The sequence below is a fragment of the Natrix helvetica genome, assembly GCF_964273705.1.
Source record: "Natrix helvetica genome assembly, chromosome: 5".
Classification (NCBI taxonomy): domain Eukaryota; kingdom Metazoa; phylum Chordata; class Lepidosauria; order Squamata; family Natricidae; genus Natrix; species Natrix helvetica.
Window position 1 is genome coordinate 86,185,300 of NC_138551.1, and position 19,828 is coordinate 86,205,127.

Consider the following 19,828-nt stretch of genomic DNA (forward strand, 5'->3'; position numbering starts at 1 on the left):
CCACCCACCCATCTATCGTCCGTCCGTCCGTCCGTCCGTCCGTCCGTCCGTCCGTCCGTCCATCCATCCATCCATCCATCCATCCATCCATCCATCCATCCATCCATCCATCCTTCCTTCCATCCATCCATCCATCCATCTATCTATCTATCTATCTATCTATCTATCTATCTATCTATCTATCTATGTCAGGGGTGTCAAACTCAAGGTCTAGGGGCCGGATCTGGCCCACGTGGTGCTTAGATCTGGCCCACGGGGCCACCCTGGAAACAGCGAAGGATCGGCCTGCAGTGCCTCTGTCAGTAAAAACGGAGCCTGGGAAGGCTGCACACAGCCCTCCTGAGCTTCATTTTCGCTGGCAGAGGGCTGCAGGTGCCCCCGCCATGAATGATGTAGAGCTGGCCATGGCCACCATGGCCACGGCCCCTCCAGCCCCCCCAAGGTCAAAGACAACCCTGATGCGGCCCTCAATGTCACCCCTGATCTATGTTATATAGCCATCCATCGCACGTGTGATTTTGGTCAGGGAACAATAAAAACAGAACAATAAAGATACATTTAAAATAAACATAGAAAACAAGAAATATACATATAACAGAAGTAAGTAAGAGTGTTTAAAAACTTTTATATAATAAAGACATTTTGTGGGCTCTCTAGTTCTAAGGGATCTTGAGACTTGCTAGAAAGATCATGTCTTGAGAGCTCTCTAAATGGCCAATAGGATTGAGGCTAATCTTAATTCATATTTTGAGAGTGAATGGGTAGGAACGGAACTAGAAGAGGCACCAGTATTAACTCAGGGTTGACCTGTGGGATCTTTTGCGCTCTCTTGAGTTTGGTTATTTTCTTGCAACACTTTCGTTACCCAACTAGGTAACATCAATACTAACCAAGCTTAGAAGAGGCTGATAGGCCGTCTAATCGCATTTCCTGCTTGTTCAGAAGGAAGAGGGGTTGACCAGAAAGGTCATTGTCCCCTTTTTGGTTACCCATGGGTGTTTTCTTCTCTTGGTCTGGAGCAACACCAGACAATGTGTGCGAACTTTAAAATACTGTATTTTTCGGAGTATAAGATGCACTGGAGTATAAAACCCACTAAGATTTTGAAGAGGCAAATTTAAAAAAAAGTTTTTGCACTTTGCAGACCTCCCAAAAACGGTCCATTTTTTGTGAAAACTGTTTGTTGTCAAAAGAAGGGCATGCATAGCCTTTAGGAGGCTTATAGAGTGTTTCTGGGGTGGGGTGGGGGCAAAAATGAGCAAAAAACGGTCCATTTTTTGCTCGTTTTTTCCCTACCCAAACCCCAGGAGCACTCTGGAAGCCTCCTAAAAGCTATGCATGGCATTTTGGTGTAGGGGCGGGGGTTTGGGAGGCCAAAGATGCTGTATTCAGTGTATAAGATGCACCCAGATTTTCACCCTCTTTTTTGAGGGAAAAAGGTGCGTCTTAATACTCTGAAAAATATGGTACTTGGTTTTGCCATTTGGACAGGGGAAACTAGAGTGAGATGCAGGAGCCCACCAAATGGCTCATTTGACTTTGTGTTGTCACTGGGGACTGGGAGGTTGCGGTTAATTGGTTTTTTAAAATTTGATTTTTATTTTCTATGTTGTTAGTTGCGAAATCGTGTCCGATCCAACAAATGTGTATAATTCTGTCTTACAGGAAAGTCCAAATCTTCTCCTTCTACAAGATCCCAGCAAGCCACCTCCTGCCTTGGTGTTTAGTTGCCAAACTGGTGTCGGGACAACCAATTTCGCCATGGTCTTAGGAACTCTGCTCCTCTATCACCGTAAAGGTGGCCTACAAAAACAAGAGTAAGAGCTTTGTAGCTTCTCCTACTTGGATGAAATGAAATGGGGATTATTGATTAATCATGATTATTTATAGGCATTGAAAATCTGCTTACATCAATAAGGAATAGTTCTGTTCCTAACTTAGGGACGTTGTATCACAAAATGAGAGGAATTAGAAACCTTTTCCCCTTATATATATTTAGGATATTATCTCAGTGAAGCATTGATTGAACTGCATTGTTTACATAATGATTGACAATTTGCGCAACATTAAGAGAACAAAATATTTTGATCTTAATTCCATCCCTCTGTTTATGCAGCCTAGAACTGTGATGGCTTTTTTTGGCAGGGGCTGCACACATTGCTGAAAAAGCCAACACAGTTCTAGGCTGCATAAACAGAGGGATGGAATCAAGATCACTTGAAGTGTTAATACCATTTTATAATGCCCTGGTAAGGCCACACATGGAATACTGCATTCGGTTTTGGTCGCCACGATGTAAAAAAGATGTTGAGACTCTAGAAAGAGTGGAGAGAAGACCAACAAAGATGATTAGGGGACTGGAGGCTAAAACATGAAGAACGGTTGCAGGAACTGGGTATGTCTAATGAAAAGAAGGACCAGGGGTGACATTAATAATAATAATAATAATAATAATAATAATAATAATAATAATAATAATAATAATAATAATAATAATAATAATTTATTAGATTTCTAGACCGCCCCCTCTCCCCGTGTAGCAGTGTTCCAATATCTCAGAGGTTGCCACAAAGAAGAGGGAGTCAAACTATTCTCCAAAACACCTAAGGATAGAACAAGAAGCAATGAGTGGAAACTAATCAAGGAGAGAAGCAACTTAGAACTGAGGAGAAATTTCCTGACAGTTAGAACAATTAATCAGTGGAACAGCTTGCCTCCAGAAGTTGTGAATGCCCCAACACTGGAAGTCTTTAAGAAGATGTTGGATAGCCATTTGTCTGGAACGGTATAGGGTTTCCTGCCTAGGCAGGGGGTTGGACTAGAAGACCTCCAAGGTCCCTTCCAACTCTGTTATTCTATTCTATTTTCAGTAGGGGCATCAAGATTTCATGTTTGATCAAGATGAATGCTATAGGTAAAGGTAAAGGTTCCCCTTGCACATATATGCTAGTCGTTCCCGACTGTAAGGAATGGTGCTCATCTTTGTTTGCCAGCGCTGCCTGAAGAAACATGCTGGTCATGTGGCCGGCATGAATGATATGGCTTCTTTTTAAATGTAATTTTATGTAATTGCGGTAGTACCAACCAATATAGTAATAGTACACCAAATGTAAAAGATTGTATATAAACAAATTCTTTGCTTCAAGTAGGAGCTTGTATTTTTTTTTCTTTAACTAAGTGGTGTTTGTGAGAGCAGAATGAAGTGCATCACATAATTTTAATAAAAGCAAAATTAGAAAGTTTGTTACACTGTTGTGCGATTCCATGCATTAAGGCATATCTTTAACATTATCCAATCACAGCCTTCCACAGTCTCCCAAATATTCACCCAGAGAACAATTTCGGATTATTCAGAACTTCATTAGCATGGTAGCCAACGGGCAACAGATAGTGGAAGAGGTGAGTGAATCTAATTGTATATTGTTCCTTTAGCCTCAGTGATCTTCTTATACTTCATTGTCCCTTATTCCCATTGAGGATAATTAATATCTCTGACAGAGTTACTTGTCTCAATCTGTGACAGCCTCTGATAAAGATCGGGACACTCTACAAATTGAGCAGAAGAACACAGAAGTTACCCAGACAAATTCATGATGCCTTCTTTAAATGAAGTATCATATAGTTTGTGTGTGTGTGTGTGTGTGTGTGTGTGTGTGTGTGTGTGTGTGAGAGAGAGAGAGAGAGAGAGAGAGAGAGAGAGAGATTACAATTCTCTGTGTTTGATTATATTAATTGTAGGAGATGACTATGCAGAGCCCGAGGAAGGGTCAAATTAATCATCAGTCATGAGTCCCTGCATGCCCACAAGAGATCTAAGTCCAGCCCATCTTGAATGCCTCCTTAATTCCCGCTCATTTCCCTTGACCATTAGTAGCTCAGATTCTTGTACAGAGCTTAGGGTTGCAATAAATCTTCATACTCATTTGAACTGCCTGAATCTCCTAATTTCCCTGGTGCTTGACATTAATGTAGCCATTAATGAGAAAAAGAGCCTGATTGTACAAAAAGAAATATTGAGTTCTCTCCATTATGACTAAAAAGACAACCTGCCTCAACTTGGATGCTCATCCAGAGGTTTTTGGGACTGCAGTATTCAGAGTTGAAAGAGGCTGTGAGATTGGAGAAAGTTGTCCAAAATAGTGATATTTTATTGAAGAAACGGTCTGAAGACAATGGGGAGTGGGTGATTATTCTATGTAAAAAGTAAACTAAGATAGAGATCACATTTTGGATGAAAGAGTTATTTAGCACGTATAGCATAATAGTTAATTTGGCCCTGTAAGGGATTAAAATGCGAAAACTTCATTCTTTCTTCTGATAAGTTTTCCTCTACCCTTTTGTCTGTTTTTCAGTAAGCTAAAGCTTTTTATGCTGAGGTTTTTTTTCAAACGGACATTTTTCATTTTAGCTGTGCCTTTATGTCAGCATTTTGAGTAAAGGGGAAAAGAAGGGTGCATTTTTAAGAGGGGGAGAAATTGACAGTTTTTCTTCTCCAAACCCATTTAATTTATTTGTATGTCGTATTTCTTAACCACCCATCTCCCTCAGAAATGATTAGAAAGTTGTCAGGGAAAAAAAAAATGCCCTGGGGAAATCTGAGATCAATGGACCGTGGCTGATTCCCTTCCGCATATCTTTTGAGATATTGAGAAAAATAAAAGTCTTCAAAAGTATTCTAATTAATAAACAAACTTTAATAATAAAATAAAAAGTAAATGAAACAGAAAATAACTAATTGTTACATTTTGATAATAAAAGCTACGTCTGCCAAGCTGGCAGCCGAACAAAGAAGAAGAGAATTTTGTTCTGGAATGTGTAAACGCATGCGCAATAAATCACTTTCAGATAACATTTTGTTTTATGACCTGCGCAATAAAGCTTTCTTAGTTTAACTCTTGAGTGTCAGTTTAGGCAGTTCAGGCCTAGCAAACCTTTTAACATCGTGACACCCCTTCTTTTGCTAGTCTGGGCTGACGTCATCAAATCATCAATTAAGGCACATCTTCTTTCGCAGATACTCGTGTTGATTTGCGGCAAGTGGTTTGTTAAGCATGTCTGCGATCTGATCATGTGTAGAAACATATTGCAATTTAACAAAACCTTGCTTAACTAATTGCTTTGTGTTTTGATAACGAATGTCAATGTGTCTGGACCTAGAACCTGTAAAATGTGACTCAGAAATATAAACCACAGATACATTATCTTCCATCACGGTGATTGGTCGAATCGGACGTGTCCGGATATCTGTGATCAAAGCATCAAACCACGTTAGAGAATTACAAGCATCTGAAACACAAGCATATTCAGCTTCAGTAGATGAACATGAAACAAAACTCTGTTTTCTCACTTGCCAGTAAACAGGACAACCATTTAGGAACATCATGTAACCATAAGTGCTTTTGCGTGACTTCTTGTCGCTCGCCCAGTCGGCGTCAGAAAAACAAATCAACTTTGGTTGATCAGTGTGTGTTGGTTCTAGCAATAACTTCATGTGTTTAGAGTGTTTCAGGTATTTCAACAACTTCTTAATGCATGACCAATGAAATTGTGTTGCCTTACCTACGTGTCGTGATAAAAGATTAACACTAAGTGCGATGTCAGGTCTGGTCCAACTACTAATGTATAATAGTGAACCAATGACTGAACGATAAAGTGTTTGATCCTCGAACTCAGGACTTGGATCATGTGTTAAGTTGTGAAAATCTGTTTGCATGGGTGTCTTTGTTGTGCTAGCATCTTTCATGTTGCAATGATGTAGAATGTGGTCAATTTTCTCTTCTTGTGAAAGACTAAACCCCTTCTGTGTCTTTTCAATTTGAACACCTAAATAAGTGCTAATGTGTCCTAAAGATTTTAGTGTGAAGTATCTCTGCAAACTTTTGGCAAAAATCTCACTCATTTTCTTATTTGGACCAATATAAACAATATCATCAACATAAACAAGAATTATCTCATATGCATTGTTAGATCTTTTTGTGAACACGCATTCATCAGTTTCGGACTTAATAAAGCCCATTGAATTTAGTTTGTCAGTAAGACATAAATACCACATTAAACCTGACTGTTTTAGACCATAAAGACTTTTGTTCAGGAACCAGGTATCCCCTTCTTGCTTTCGGAATCCTGGAGGGCTTCTCACGTAGATCTCTTCATCTAGGTCTGCATGTAGATAAGCTGTGTCCACATCAAATTGGAAAACTTCTAAACCAAGAATAGTTGCAGTGGTTAAGGCAATTTTTACACTTTCAGTTCTGACTGTTGGTGAGTAAGTGTTTGTGTAGTCCTCAGGATAACGTTGAGCGAAACCCTGAGCTACAAGTCTGGCTTTGTATAAAGACTCACCATTCGGTTTCTTCTTGATTCTGTAGACCCATCGGGTGCCAATGACTTTCTTGTTTGCTGGAGGTTTTGCAGGTGTGAATACATTAAGTTTCTTTAAACTGTCCATTTCATCCTGCATTGCATCATACCACTTGTCTTGCTCTGAATCAGGAAGCTGTTTGATTTGTGTGAATGTCTCTGGAGGAAGAGTAACGTTGCAAATCAAAGGTACTGGTGTTTTTGTCAGTTGCCATGAATAACGTTGTGGAGGGATTCCTTTTGTGGCCCTCTTGGAGCGTCTAGGAGCAACAGTCCAGTCTTCTTCTTCTTCATCATCATCCTCGTCCTCACGTTCGTCGCTAGCATCAGCATCCGCGGCTTGCGAAGACGGAACATCAGGTTGTGAAGAACTGGTAGAAGGAATATCTGCCTGCGACTTGTCATCAGGCTGCGTGGCATCTGGAACACCATCTCTAGGAAAATATTTTATTTTATTTATTATTTTATTATTCACACTTATAGACCGCCCCCTCTCCCGGAGAGGACTCGGGGCGGTGTACAGTCACTAAAATACGTTGTAAAATACATACATAAACAGTTAAATAATTAAATACGTAGGTGAAGGAGGTTGTGAGACTGTAATAGAATAATAAATATAATACGTTAAAAGCCTATTAAAACCCCAAACCCAATTAAAATAAATGAATCCCGGGAGGTAAAACTAAGAAAGTGCCAGGCCAGCTGATTGAAATAGGTGAGTCTTTAACTTTTGCCGGAAGGAACGGAGGTCGGTGGTAGTTCGAATGTCCGGGGGGAGGTCATTCCAGAGGGTTGGGCCCATCACAGAGAAGGATCTACTCCTAGGTGTCGCCCGCTGGCATTGCCTAGCAGACGGCACCAGGAGGAGCCCCTCCCTGTGTGAGCGGATAGGTCGCAGGGACGTGTGTGGTAGGATGCGATCCTGCAGATAACTAGGTCCTCTGCCATGGAGCGCTTTAAAGATGGTGATCAATACCTTGAAACGCACCCGAAAGGCCACAGGTAGCCAGTGCAGCTCGCGCAGGAGAGGTGTTACGTGGGAGTAACGAGTACTTCCCATAATAACCCGCGCGGCTGCGTTCTGAACTAGCTGCAGTCTCCGGATGCGTCCCAAGGGAAGCCCCATGTAGAGGGCATTGCAGTAGTCCAGGCGAGACGTCACCAGCGCATGAGTGACCGTGCGCAGGGCACTCCGGTCCAGTAGGGGGCGCAATTGGCGCACCAGGCGAACCTGGTGGAATGCCCCCCTTGCCACGGCTGCCACATGGTCCTCCATTGACAGCCGGGCATCAAGGAGGACACCCAAATTGCGCGCCCGCTCCACAGGGGGCAACTGTTCGCCCCCTATGGCCAGCGATGGAGTCAGCTGGCTGAACCGAGGTGCCGGCAACCACAGCCACTCGGTCTTGGAGGGGTTGAGTCTGAGTCTGTTGTCCCCCATCCAGACCCCGACGGCTTCCAAACACCGGGACATCACTTCGACAGCCTCGTTGGGGTGGTTTGAAATAAACTTCAGGATCATTGGAATGAATCCTGGACCAGTCAATGTCTTCCTCAAAATTAGCAGATTGTGAAATGACAATCACATGTTTAGTATCAATGAATTTGTACCATTTTGAATTATCATCAATACCCATAAATCTTAGTCTCTTTGGTCCTTGAGTTATAGGAGTGTTCACCATAGCATATGAACCAAAAATGTGGAGGTTCTTGAGATCAGGCTTGTAGCCATACAGCATGTAGAAAGGAGTTTGATTGATTACACTGCTCCAAGTACGGTTGACAATGTAATTTGCATATTTGATTGCTTCACCCCAGTATGCGTTACTGAGATTGGCATCTTCTAGAAGACAACGCATCATGGTTTGTAGAACCCCTTGTCTTCTTTCTACGACTCCGTTATGAGCCGGTGTATATGGAGCAGATGTCTGATGAAGAATTCCATTCTTACGCATCCAGTCCTGGAAACGCTGAGACATGAATTCTGCACCACGGTCACTCTGGATTCTGGCGATGCGAACTTGGTATTGTGTAGAAACAAACGCTGCAAAGTCTTTAAAGATCTGAAAGGTCTCAGATTTCTCTCTCATAGGATATACAAATCCATATCTAGAATGATTATCTACAATTGTTAAAAAATACTTTCTGCCACCAAGTGTTGGTGGGAAAGGACCCACTATGTCAGTGTGTACCAAATCAAAAATGCGTGTTGACCGGCGTGTAGCGTGTTTGGGAATTGCAGCCGCCTTGGATTTAGCCTTTTTGCAAACCGCACAATCCAAAAACACCTTACACCCCTTTAGATCCAAACCTTTTGCGAACTCCGGCATCTTTCTAAGAACACGGAAACTGGCATGTCCCAATCTTCTGTGCCACTTGTGAATACACCTGGAATGCAAAGGTTTACCAGTTAGTAAATTCTCAACATTAACAGTTTCATGAGGACCCTCAGGCTTGCTCTGAGCAATCTGTTTCTGTTTTCTTTGTTTGTTGGCTTTAGGAGCCTTTGGCACAGTAACGTTTTCTCTCTCTGGGACAACTCTCTCTGGGTTCACGTTGTGCCTTTTTGGAGTTTGCATACTTGCCTGTGCTTGCCCTTTAGGCTTTGGCTTTAAGTAATAAACACCACCAATCAGCATAGTTTCAGCAACAATATCTCCATCTTTAACTAAGTAACTTGCTTTTTCGAGGTGGTGAACCTGGAACTTTAAATCTCTGGACAAGTGACTTTGACTAAGCAAATTACTGGTTGCTGAAGGTATGTAATAAACATCAGGGATGTGTGTATCGAGCTCTTCAATGTAAACAGTTCCTTTTCCCATAACCTTGCAAGTGTGGTTGGTGAAGGAATACAGTTCTCGATACTCGGGCTCTGGTTCGCCCATCTCTGTGAAAAGTTCCCTTCTGTGGGTAACGTGCACAGCTGCTCCACTATCTAAAGTCCACAAAAGACGTCTGTCAAACTTTGGATCAGGTTGTGGAACGTTGGTTATGGCCAGTGTCACAAGTGGAGCTTGTGAATCATGCCTTGGACCACGACGGCCTTGTCTTCTACCTCTGCCTCTGGAATCTGTTCCTCTGGGCTGGTACGTGGCGGGAGCTGGAACTCGTTGGGGACAATCCCGGGTGTCATGTCCCACACGGTTGCAGGTGTAGCATTTTGGCATCCTTGGAGCGTAGCCTCTTCCTCGGAAGGGACGTCTGGCTGGAGCCTTTAACGCTGGAGGCCGTTGCAGATGTGGTGTAGCTAACCTGATAGCTTCGTCTTCCACTAAAAGTCTGCAAACGTGGTTAACTGTGCGTTGAGCAATAGGCACGTAGTTAATCTTTGCAACAGCATCTTTCCATTCATAATTCAATGAGTTAATGATGATGCTAATCATTTGGATATCATCGATTACATGGCCATTTTGTCTCAATTCACTTCTCATTTTTTTCAGTTTGGTCAAATGTCCACCAATTCGTTCACCAGGTTTCAACTTCGAACCATGGAACTCAGACATGAGCAAACATGAGGATTCAATTGAAACGGGCCTGTAGCAATCTTCCAAAATAGCCCATATTTCTTGGGCAGTTGCATCAGGTGGAAAGATACCTTGGATCTCAATTTCCATTGACATGAGTAAAGTCGTGATTGCTCTGTTTTCGAGGTCTCTTATCGCAGGTGTCCAGGGTTGACGGGGAGGATTAAAAACCATGGAATATGTGCCTTCTCTTCGAAGCAAGAGCGCAATTTCACTGACCCAGGCTTTATAATTCTCTCCTGACTCCTTTAATTTGGACTCACCAGTCAAGGGGGTGACTGTGAATACCTGCTGAGGAACAATTTGTTGCTCTGGTTGCAAATCTGGTTGTTGAACCAGGGGATGCTGGGGTTGCATCATTGGCCTTTGCGTGGCAACATCAAATTGGCTTCCTCGAATTCGCCTTTGGCTTTGCCCTTTTCCATCTAGGGAGGATTCAGCACCGCCAGGGGGTGTTGAAGACTTATCCTTTGAGGGCAAAGCTTGGGCTTCTGTAAAACTCATAGACAGATCTCTAAAAATCTGGTCCAACTGCTTCATCTTTTGCTGTAATAATTTTTCTCCGCCAGCAGATGGCAGTGCAGCTTCACTTTTTGGCTGCCTCACCTTTCTATACGTATGCGGAAGTTCAGTTGACTCAAAGGGACCACGTGACCTCGGTGACGTGTACATGTCTCTTTGTTCTGATTGACCAATGAACTCTGTGGGGTGTGTCTTAGGCTGTTGTTTTGAAGACAAGATGGCGTCCTCAGACATTTTGGGAATGGGGGAGCTTCTCCTACTTTGCCTTATCTCTTCAAAACACACTCTCGCCTCCCTAGCATATTTTTCGAAACGTTCTATTTGATCAAGATAGCTTTGCATTTCTTGCTCATCATCTGGGGAGATTTCATAGACTTTGCTTTCTGCGTGGGAGGATTTTTTTTCAGCCGGCCATTCATCAATTGTTTGATAATCTGCGAGGGTCTGGGAATGGAGTGGCTCTGGCAGAGTGGGAAGTTTTGGCTTGGCCCCCAAAAATTCATAATCTCCTGGAGATATTTTAGAAGGAGGAACCACTGACCTCGTTTCGTGGATGTCGCGTCCTGTAGCTCCTTCCCCCACATCTGGCTCGGCACCTGAAGGAATTTGTTGTTCCTGAAGCACGTTTTGATCTTGCTTCTCTGTGTCCGAGGGGGCCTCCTTGTCAGAGGAAGCTGATTCATCTGTGCTCGCCCCATCTTTCCTTTTCTTTTCTTTTTTTCTCCGACATTGCTAATTAGGCTTAGTCGGTTATCTTTAGATAGCATGAAGGGAAAATACAGCCATAAATTGTAGCCATCTCAGCTTGTATCATCGGACCAAAACTCTGCTACCAAGTTGTCAGGGAAAAAAAAAATGCCCTGGGGAAATCTGAGATCAATGGACCGTGGCTGATTCCCTTCCGCATATCTTTTGAGATATTGAGAAAAATAAAAGTCTTTAAAAGTATTCTAATTAATAAACAAACTTTAATAATAAAATAAAAAGTAAATGAAACAGAAAATAACTAATTGTTACATTTTGATAATAAAAGCTACGTCTGCCAAGCTGGCAGCCGAACAAAGAAGAAGAGAATTTTGTTCTGGAATGTGTAAACGCATGCGCAATAAATCACTTTCAGATAACATTTTGTTTTATGACCTGCGCAATAAAGCTTTCTTAGTTTAACTCTTGAGTGTCAGTTTAGGCAGTTCAGGCCTAGCAAACCTTTTAACATCGTGACAAAAGTGTCCTTCATTTCTTGAGGCTTTCCCACCCTACTTCATTGGTACAAAATTCTGAAGGTGTACAGAGATTGAAGGTGCTTTGATTGCCCGTGTCTCATTCCAGTTTAAAAAAAATAGATTCCAGGTGATCATTAACAGAGGACATTGATAAAATAGAAATACAATTGAAGAGAATGAAATCCTCTCTCTCAATAGATTTTGACTTTCTCTCTTTGGCCTTCAAAGGTGGATGCTGCCATTGTCTTGTGTTCAGAAATGCATGATGTGAAGGAAGCCATCTATGAATACAAGAGGAAATTGGAAGGGATTGGAGAAGATTATCAAAACCAGGTATTAGTAGTTCATTTTAAATGGTGACAAGATCCATGGCACAGGCTTAGGACAGGTTGCTTAGCAACTGTTCAAAGTTACACTGGAGCAGGGCTGGGTTCCAGCCAGCACTACTGCCGGTTCACTTGTGTGCGGGCTTCACGTGCTCGCATGTGCAGTGCAATTAAAATTGTTCTGCGCACATGCACAAGATGGCGGTGTCAATAGCGCCGACTGGGGAACCAGTTTGGGGGCATGGCAGGCCTGGGTCGTTGCTGGTTCCAGCGACCCAGGCCATCAAACCACTACCGATTCAGCTGAACCGGTCCAAACTGGTAGTAATCCACCACTGCACTGGACCTTGAAAAAGGGACTTACACCCTGCTTTCAAAGTTCTGATGTCTGTCCCCCCACAGTCACGCGACCACAATTTATGACATTTTTGCCAGAAACTGGTGTTTACTTCCGGCAAAAACTGCCCCATAGCGAACAATAGGTTTACTTAATGACCATGGTATTCACTTAACTAGCACTGTGTTGACTTAACAACCACCCCAAAAAAGGTCATAACGAGGTCCGGTCTCATGATATGACCAACATAATTGTGAGCATAATTGCAGGGCTGAAATAGTTGTAACCTGAGGACTTCCTGTAGTAAGTTCGCTCTACAGTGCTCTATGTATTTATACTTCGGATGACTGTTGTGATTGTGATTTTGTCTTCTTCAGAAAATGGGGATATCTAACTACAAAGCAATTAGAATTATTAGGTTTTATTGGAAAAGTGTCATGAATGGTAGATTTACAGATTATAGATACAGGTAGATTACTGATCTTGCAACAGGAGCCCTTCTTCTTATATATTGGGGCTGGCAATCTTTGATGTCAAGGGTTGGACTCAGAATTTGTGGATGCCCAAGGCAATAGTGCGATCATAATGCAGAATGGTGGGTCCAAAATTTAAACATCTGTTTGAAGATTTTGGAATGTTATCTCCAATTTATACATTATACTGAATCTGTTTTAGGATTTAATGCCTTTCTCTTTGAGTATACGCATGTGTGCACATGCTTCCCACCTCAGAAGGCTAGGAACCTATGACACCAGTTTCTAGCAGCTGTGGTTGTGGCAGGAACCACTATAGGAAAAGGAATTGGTAGTCCATCTGGGCTATATAGGGTTATTTTCTATTTCCAAAAATCTACTATTATTTGGTTTTCTAATAATAATAATAATCAGATAAAATAATCCGATAAAAATTTAGATATAATTCTTGGACTTCATGCACATTCCAAGTCCATCTGTCTTGTTAAGTAAAGTCAATACGGCTACAATTGTACAGGCAATGTGGAGGTTGAAGTTGAGAAATTATATCTTGTAATGAGTTCCTTACGGGTTCGAACCAGGCAGGTACATTCAAAAGGATCATAGCCAGAAATTTTCTGATGATCTAATCTCTGGCATTTCCAATTAACAATCTCATGTAATAGACGATGGGAAAAATCTGTTTCAGATTCTGGAGGACTGATGGCAATTTTACTAAATGATGCTGAGTAGTATTGTTTTAAGAAAACGCCCTGTCTTAACGTCCAGATGCCTTGAAGTTCACTTCGGCCATTATAAATCAAACGTGGATTCAAGGGAATTAAAGGATAGATAGATTCCCAGGTCAGGAAAAGTTGTTTTGTATCCTTGTTATGTTTAACAGTGCAGTTTTTTTTCAAGTATAGGTAGTCCTCGACTTACGAATACAATTGAGCCCCAAATCTATGTTGCTGAGTGAGGTATTTGTTAAGTCAATTTTGCCTCATTTTATGATCTTCCTTGCCACTGTTGTTAAACTTATCACTCATTTTAGGTTAGTAACATGGTTGCTAAGTGAATCTGTTTCCCCCATTGGCTTTGCTGGTCAGAAGGTTGCAAAAGAGGAGTATATAACACTGCAACTGTCACAAATATGAGTCCCGTTGCCAAGCTTCCAAATTTTGATCACCTGACTATGGGGATGCTGCAATGGTCATAAGCGTGAAAAACAGTCATAGGTCACTTTGTTTTGTGCTGTTGTAACTTTGGACAGTCACTAAATGAACTGTTCTAAGTCGAGGCCTTACAACAGTTCAGGAGACTTATAATTGTATCAAAGTATGTGTGTGTTTCTCCTTTATGTAATCCTCAAATTCAGAGATTCTCTTAAGATAAATGATAAATTTGCTAATTATTTCAACTTGCTGTTTTATTTATTGGCTTGCTATATTCTGTGAAGCCTTTCGTGTACTTTACTTTTTTTAGCCAACCTGTTAGCTAAATCACCTGCTTTGTGATTTAGTGACTTGCATTTGATTACCCCAAATAAGTTCTTACTTTTACTGTGTATCATGAATATTTCGGTCCGCCGATTGGTTTATTTTTTTTTATTTTTGTTGGGAGTGAGAGAAGTGGTTTTCTGTTACAACATGTAGCATCATCAAACGGTAACAAAAAGACTTTGTAAAATTGAAAAAAGGGAGTTGAAAGAGAGACATGTGGCTTTAATTCTTCTTTTAAAAGCGCCTTCCTCCCACCATGCCTAAATACATATAAACAGGATAGACTATAAAATTCTTAAGGTGTAAAAGATGACTATAAACAAAGAACTGTTTGTCCTGAAAGCCAGAAAGTTTTCCACTGGATAAATGTTTATCCAGAATATCACAAAACTATTTTGGATTTCCAAGTGAACTCTTGAGAGTTGAAGATGCAAAATCCTTGCTCTTAATTTTTTTTTATCACTGTTGTGATTTATTCTTCATCCAAGGTATCATGCTTAAAATGGAATTGGGCCTCAGCCTCTGTGCACTATCTAGTTCTGGGCATGAGAAGGAAATTGCAGAGCCATGATGGTGAACCTTTGCGTGCCCAAAGTGGCATGCGGAGCCATGTCGCCTGGCACGTGTGGCGTCTCCAGTTCCTCTTCCAGGTTTCTGGTGCACATGTGCATGCGACGATCAGCTGGCTTTCATGTGGGCGGCAGTGCCGTAAACTGGAAGAGCTGATCTTCCATTTTCCAGTGCGAGCATGCGCGCCGGTCAGCTGATCATAGCGTTTGCATGCTTGCCAGTAACTGGAAGACTAGCTGGCTTGTGTGCACGCTGGAAACGAAGTTCATTCTCCAGCGTGTGCAAGCCCTCTGGGTAGCTCCTCTTCTGGATTGTGTCTCCGACGAGTGCACGCTTGCACACTCCCTTTTCGGCACTTGATGCTGCAATGGTTCACCACTGTTGTAGACTGACTATTAAGCCCATCAGGAGAACTTTCTGTATCAGCTAGCCCATATGCCTTAGTTAGGTCTTTGTCTTGTTTTTCCTCTCTGGCTTTTTCAGCCTAATTTCATTGTATTGCAAGAGTCAGTAACTCAGTTCCTCAAGGCTCCAAATTCCTGTGACATCCCTTACCACATGCATAGCACACCCCCTCCCCATTTAATATTTAAAAATGAATGAAATATCCTGAGATTGCCAAGTTCTTCAAGACTTTGTTATTGCATAAAGTTGTTTGGGGCAAAATTCTTTTGAAGATTTCATTATTCTTTTATAAGAAGTCTGATGCCTCGTAAGCAGGATCTCTAATCTTGAACTAGTTCATCCATTTAAAAAAAATTATATTATTATAATGGATTAACAAGACGTTGAAAGGATGACTAACTCCTTCAGTACTGTTCTGACCTAGACTTCCCAAAATCACGAAGCAGACTCCTTGTTCTGACAAAACCCCTTTTTATTAAGCTAATGTGAATTCCTCTCATTGGCATCCAGCAATGTCCCAGGAAACAGTCTTTCAGGGGTGGATTTACAGCCATAGACCTTATCAGGCTTGCAGAGCTGCCAGGCCGATATCTTCGCAAGGCTGTACAAGAAAATAATTGTCAAGGAGACTCTGAGAGTCACAAAGGAATCTTCACACTAATGAAATGAACAAATTTTCTCCTGCAAACTCCACTCCCCTTTCACTCCTCTATTCCCTCTAGGAGGGGCCATTCACCATGCACCTCAAGAGTCGGCCCTTGTTCCTTAACTGTTCTCTTCTCCTGGCAGCTCTACGCATGCACACATCGGGAACAGGCTTCAGCTGTTCTTCTGCCCATCTGATCTCTGACTCTGAAGGCAGCTGATAACTGTCAGACGGCCCTGGCCCCATCTCTGCCTCCGATGCAGAGCCCTCATCAGAGCCTTCCCCAGACTGGTCCATGTTCCTCCCCAACTTCCTAACTGTCTGAGTCTGCCACCAACCCTGCTGGATGCTGGTGGGCCACAACAAGTACAGGATATTTAGTGTTATGTTCCCAACTAACCTTTGTAGTAACTTCGATTGAGAGATGGAGTTATACTATGGTCAGTTGGCTGACCTTGCCAAGTGATAGGTGAGAGCTTTATTTTAATCAGTGAAGAGACTTTTTTTAACATTCTTAGTCTTGCTTCTGCTTAAGGTGAACAGAGGAGGCTCAAAACTCTTCATCTTTTGCCAACAGTTTGATAAAGTGATTGCATGTCAGGACTGACTCAGGGCCTTCTATCTTGCACAATGAAAGAGCAACTAGCACCACCCCATTTCACATTCAGAAGCTTGATATAACTTAGTATAGCCTTTATTGTCATTGTACATCATATATACAATGAAATTGGTTTTAGTCTCACCGGTGCAATCCATGAGAAAAAATACAAACAACATAAATAGTATAAAGAATAATCCCTATCCAAGTAATTAGGGGGGGGGGGGGGAGAGAAGAAAAACTAGTCATACGTTTCTGCGTGTGCTTGGAGAGATTGTGGTTGTGTTTAAGAGCCTGACAGCCCAAGGATATAAACTATTTTTAAACCTATTTGTTTGGCTGGCTATGCTTCGATGTCTTCTGCCCGATGGTAGAAGTGTGAAGAGACACTGACCAGGGTGTGAATAATCTCGGAATATCAGATGGCATTCTTCATAGCTCTTAAGAATAAGCTCATGAATGAAAGGTTCAGCTACACTGCATACATTATTCTTTCCACTAGCAGAAAGAAATAATCAAGGAGGTAAGGAGAAAAAAATTGGGGCAGGAGGATGGCCATTTTTATGGGCCAATAGTTGCTGCTTTATTTTGCCTAGTCATAGGGATTCCAAGGGATTCTAATTTTTATTTAGCCATTGATAGAGTTTAGGCAGTCATCCATTTTTTGAATCAACTCCTTACTTCGTTTCAATGGGGGGGAATAAACATAGTATCTACAGGTAAGCCTCAGCTTACAACCATTCACTTAGTGACAATTCGAAGTTAGGAGCCACAGTGGCACAGTGGTTAGAGTGCAGTACTGCAGGCTACTTCTGCTGATCACTGGCGGCCAGCAGTTTGGCAGATCGAATCTCACCAGGCTCAAGGTTGACTCAGCCTTCCATCCTTCCGAGGTGGGCAAAATGAGGACCCAGATTGTTGGGGGCAATATGCAGATTCTGTAAACCGCTTAGAGAGGGCTGCAAAGCACTGTGAAGCAGAGTGTAAGTCTTATTGCTATTGCTACAGTGACACTGAAAAAAGCGATTTATCAAAATTCAGACACTTGGCAACTGATTCATATTTATGAGGGTTGCTGTGTCCTGGGGTCATGTGATCTCCTTTTGTGACCTGACAAGTAGGGTGGGGGGAGCCAGACTCACTTAACAACTGCATTGCTAACTTAATGCCTGCAGTGGTTCACTTAACAACTGTGGCAAGAAAGGTTGTAAAATGGGGGGAAAAACTCACTGAAAAATTGTCTTGCTTAGCAATAGAAATGTTGGACTGAATTGTCATTGTAAGTTGGGTGCTATCTGTAACTGCATATTACAGCTCCATCCAAACTCCTGAGAGAAAGTAGTTTAGAAACGGGCTAAATAATATTTTCCCCAGATCTGTGAATTATTCGGGACTTAGCCATCTCTTTGGACAGTAAATTAAAGTTACTATCTCTACTGTGATGTGAGATTTTCTCTTCAAGTGGAAATTCACCTGCTGGGGTCCTCTTCTCGTTTTGTTGTTCTGAGCAGTGGTTTTGTGAGAATAATTGAGCTTTTCTTTTGAAGTGATTTTCAGGTTGTCCTCACAGCATGTAGTGTATGTTTTCACCAGCCCTAAAAGATCAGCCTTTGGAAGTCACTTTACTTATAAACACAGTTAATGTTTATATGAAAATCAAGCAGAGGAGCAGCTCTTAAACAATGGAATATTTTTTCTTGAAAAATATCCTTTTGTCATCCTTGTGAAAAGCAGCAGAACTGAAAATAAGACAGGATCTTGTTTTCTTTTGACCCCCCAAAAAGGTGCTTGGCCTTATTTTCGAGGAGGTCTTATTATTTTTGAGGTGCAGGAGGCGGCGAGCGTGGTCACCTCATGGCTGCTGCTGTGTTGCAATATTTTCGGGGAAGGGCTTATTTTCGGGGGAGGGCTTATTTTAGCACATGCGCTCAAAAGCCCGATTGGGAGAAGTCTTATTTTCAGGGGAACGGGGTATATCTGTGACATGGCAGATCACTAAGCCAAATGAGGGCTGTCAACATTCTTGCTGTTCTTGTTACTTTCTAGGGCTGCAAAAATTGGAGCAAAATATGCCCACAATTTATTGTTATGCTATCTTTATGTGATAGGTTGTATACAGGTTATGGAGACTTGATGTATACCTAATGCAGTCTTTCTTTAATAAATAAAAGCGGGCTTTATAAAATGCATAATTTATGCATATCTAAATGTACGATAAGATCTTAGCAAATATCTTTTCAAGGGAAACCATAAAGCATGTTACAAATACTATTTTTAAAATTCTTTGGGGGGGGGCGGGGAAACATAACTAGGGTAGACTAGCGAAGGTAAGGAAATAAGAAATGATACTAAATTATATTTGGGTTTGCGGAAATGCCATCCCAAGGAAACATAAACTGAGTTTTGAAATATACACCAACAACAATAGAAAAAGAAAGGGAGAGAGGAGGAGAGAATGAAAGGAAGACGGGGGAAATAAGAAAGAGGTAAGGAGAGGAGGATGGAAGGGAGAGAAAGAGAAGGAAGAGGAAGAGTAGGAGTAGGAGAAAGGGAAGGGACGAAAGAAGGGGAAGGAGAGGAGGAAGGAAGAAAGTAGAGAAGGGAGGGAGAGAGAAAAACAAGATGGTGTTACAAGAGGAGGGATGGATGGTAAATAATGCAACCCAAACTGTATATTATAATCTATTAAATGAAATAATAAATGTATAAGAATGATAAATGTAAAGAAGAATAACAATTATGTGAATATATACTTAAAATGGTATGTAAGAGAATAAACAAATAAAAAATTCTTTGAAAAAATAAAAAAAATAAAACTGTTGTAGATCTCTGCATTTGAGAGCAATGAGATTTTAATAGTTGGATTTGTGCCATCACTATCATTTATTTTAACATGTGGATGGAAATAGCCTGTGCAGGAAAATATTTCTAAGTGCGTTTCTTAAATCTTTTTGATAAATGACTTTAGGGCAGATTTTTCTTGGAGGATAACAAGTAAATATTAATGAAAGGCAATTATATAACTTAAGATTCCAATGGAGCCTTGCCAAATTCTCTCTTTCTGAAAACCAAATGAAACCTTTCTGAGTTTGTTCAAGGTCTGTTTTGTCCATACAGAGCCAATGTAATTAAAAAAAAACCCTAGAGGTAGATTAGGATTATTTTATCTAAATTGCCACACAGTTTTGAAATTCATGGTATGGTATTAATAGAACATTAGCGCTGAGTTTAGTTTACATCACGGACATTGACAGGAGGATACAGATAATGGAGACCATGATTTTGCTCTTATGTTTCTTGGAGGGACAATGGTGCTTTCCGAAGTTGAGTTACCCAAAGAATAGAGGTCTTTGGCAGATGTTT

The 19,828-nt window shown here is 41.4% G+C and overlaps 1 protein-coding gene across 5 annotated transcripts in view; it reads left to right on the forward strand.

Annotated features, from left to right (window-relative positions):
• PALD1 (phosphatase domain containing paladin 1) overlaps window positions 1–19,828 on the forward strand; it is a 181,646-nt gene that overhangs the window by 89,040 nt on the left and 72,778 nt on the right. For all 5 annotated transcript variants that reach the window (XM_081954018.1, XM_081954017.1, XM_081954016.1 and 2 more), the window contains 3 exons: window positions 1,666–1,817; window positions 3,303–3,399; window positions 11,858–11,962. In XM_081954018.1, coding sequence (XP_081810144.1) covers window positions 1,666–1,817; window positions 3,303–3,399; window positions 11,858–11,962 — 354 coding nt within the window. The remainder of the gene's footprint in view (window positions 1–1,665; window positions 1,818–3,302; window positions 3,400–11,857; window positions 11,963–19,828) is intronic.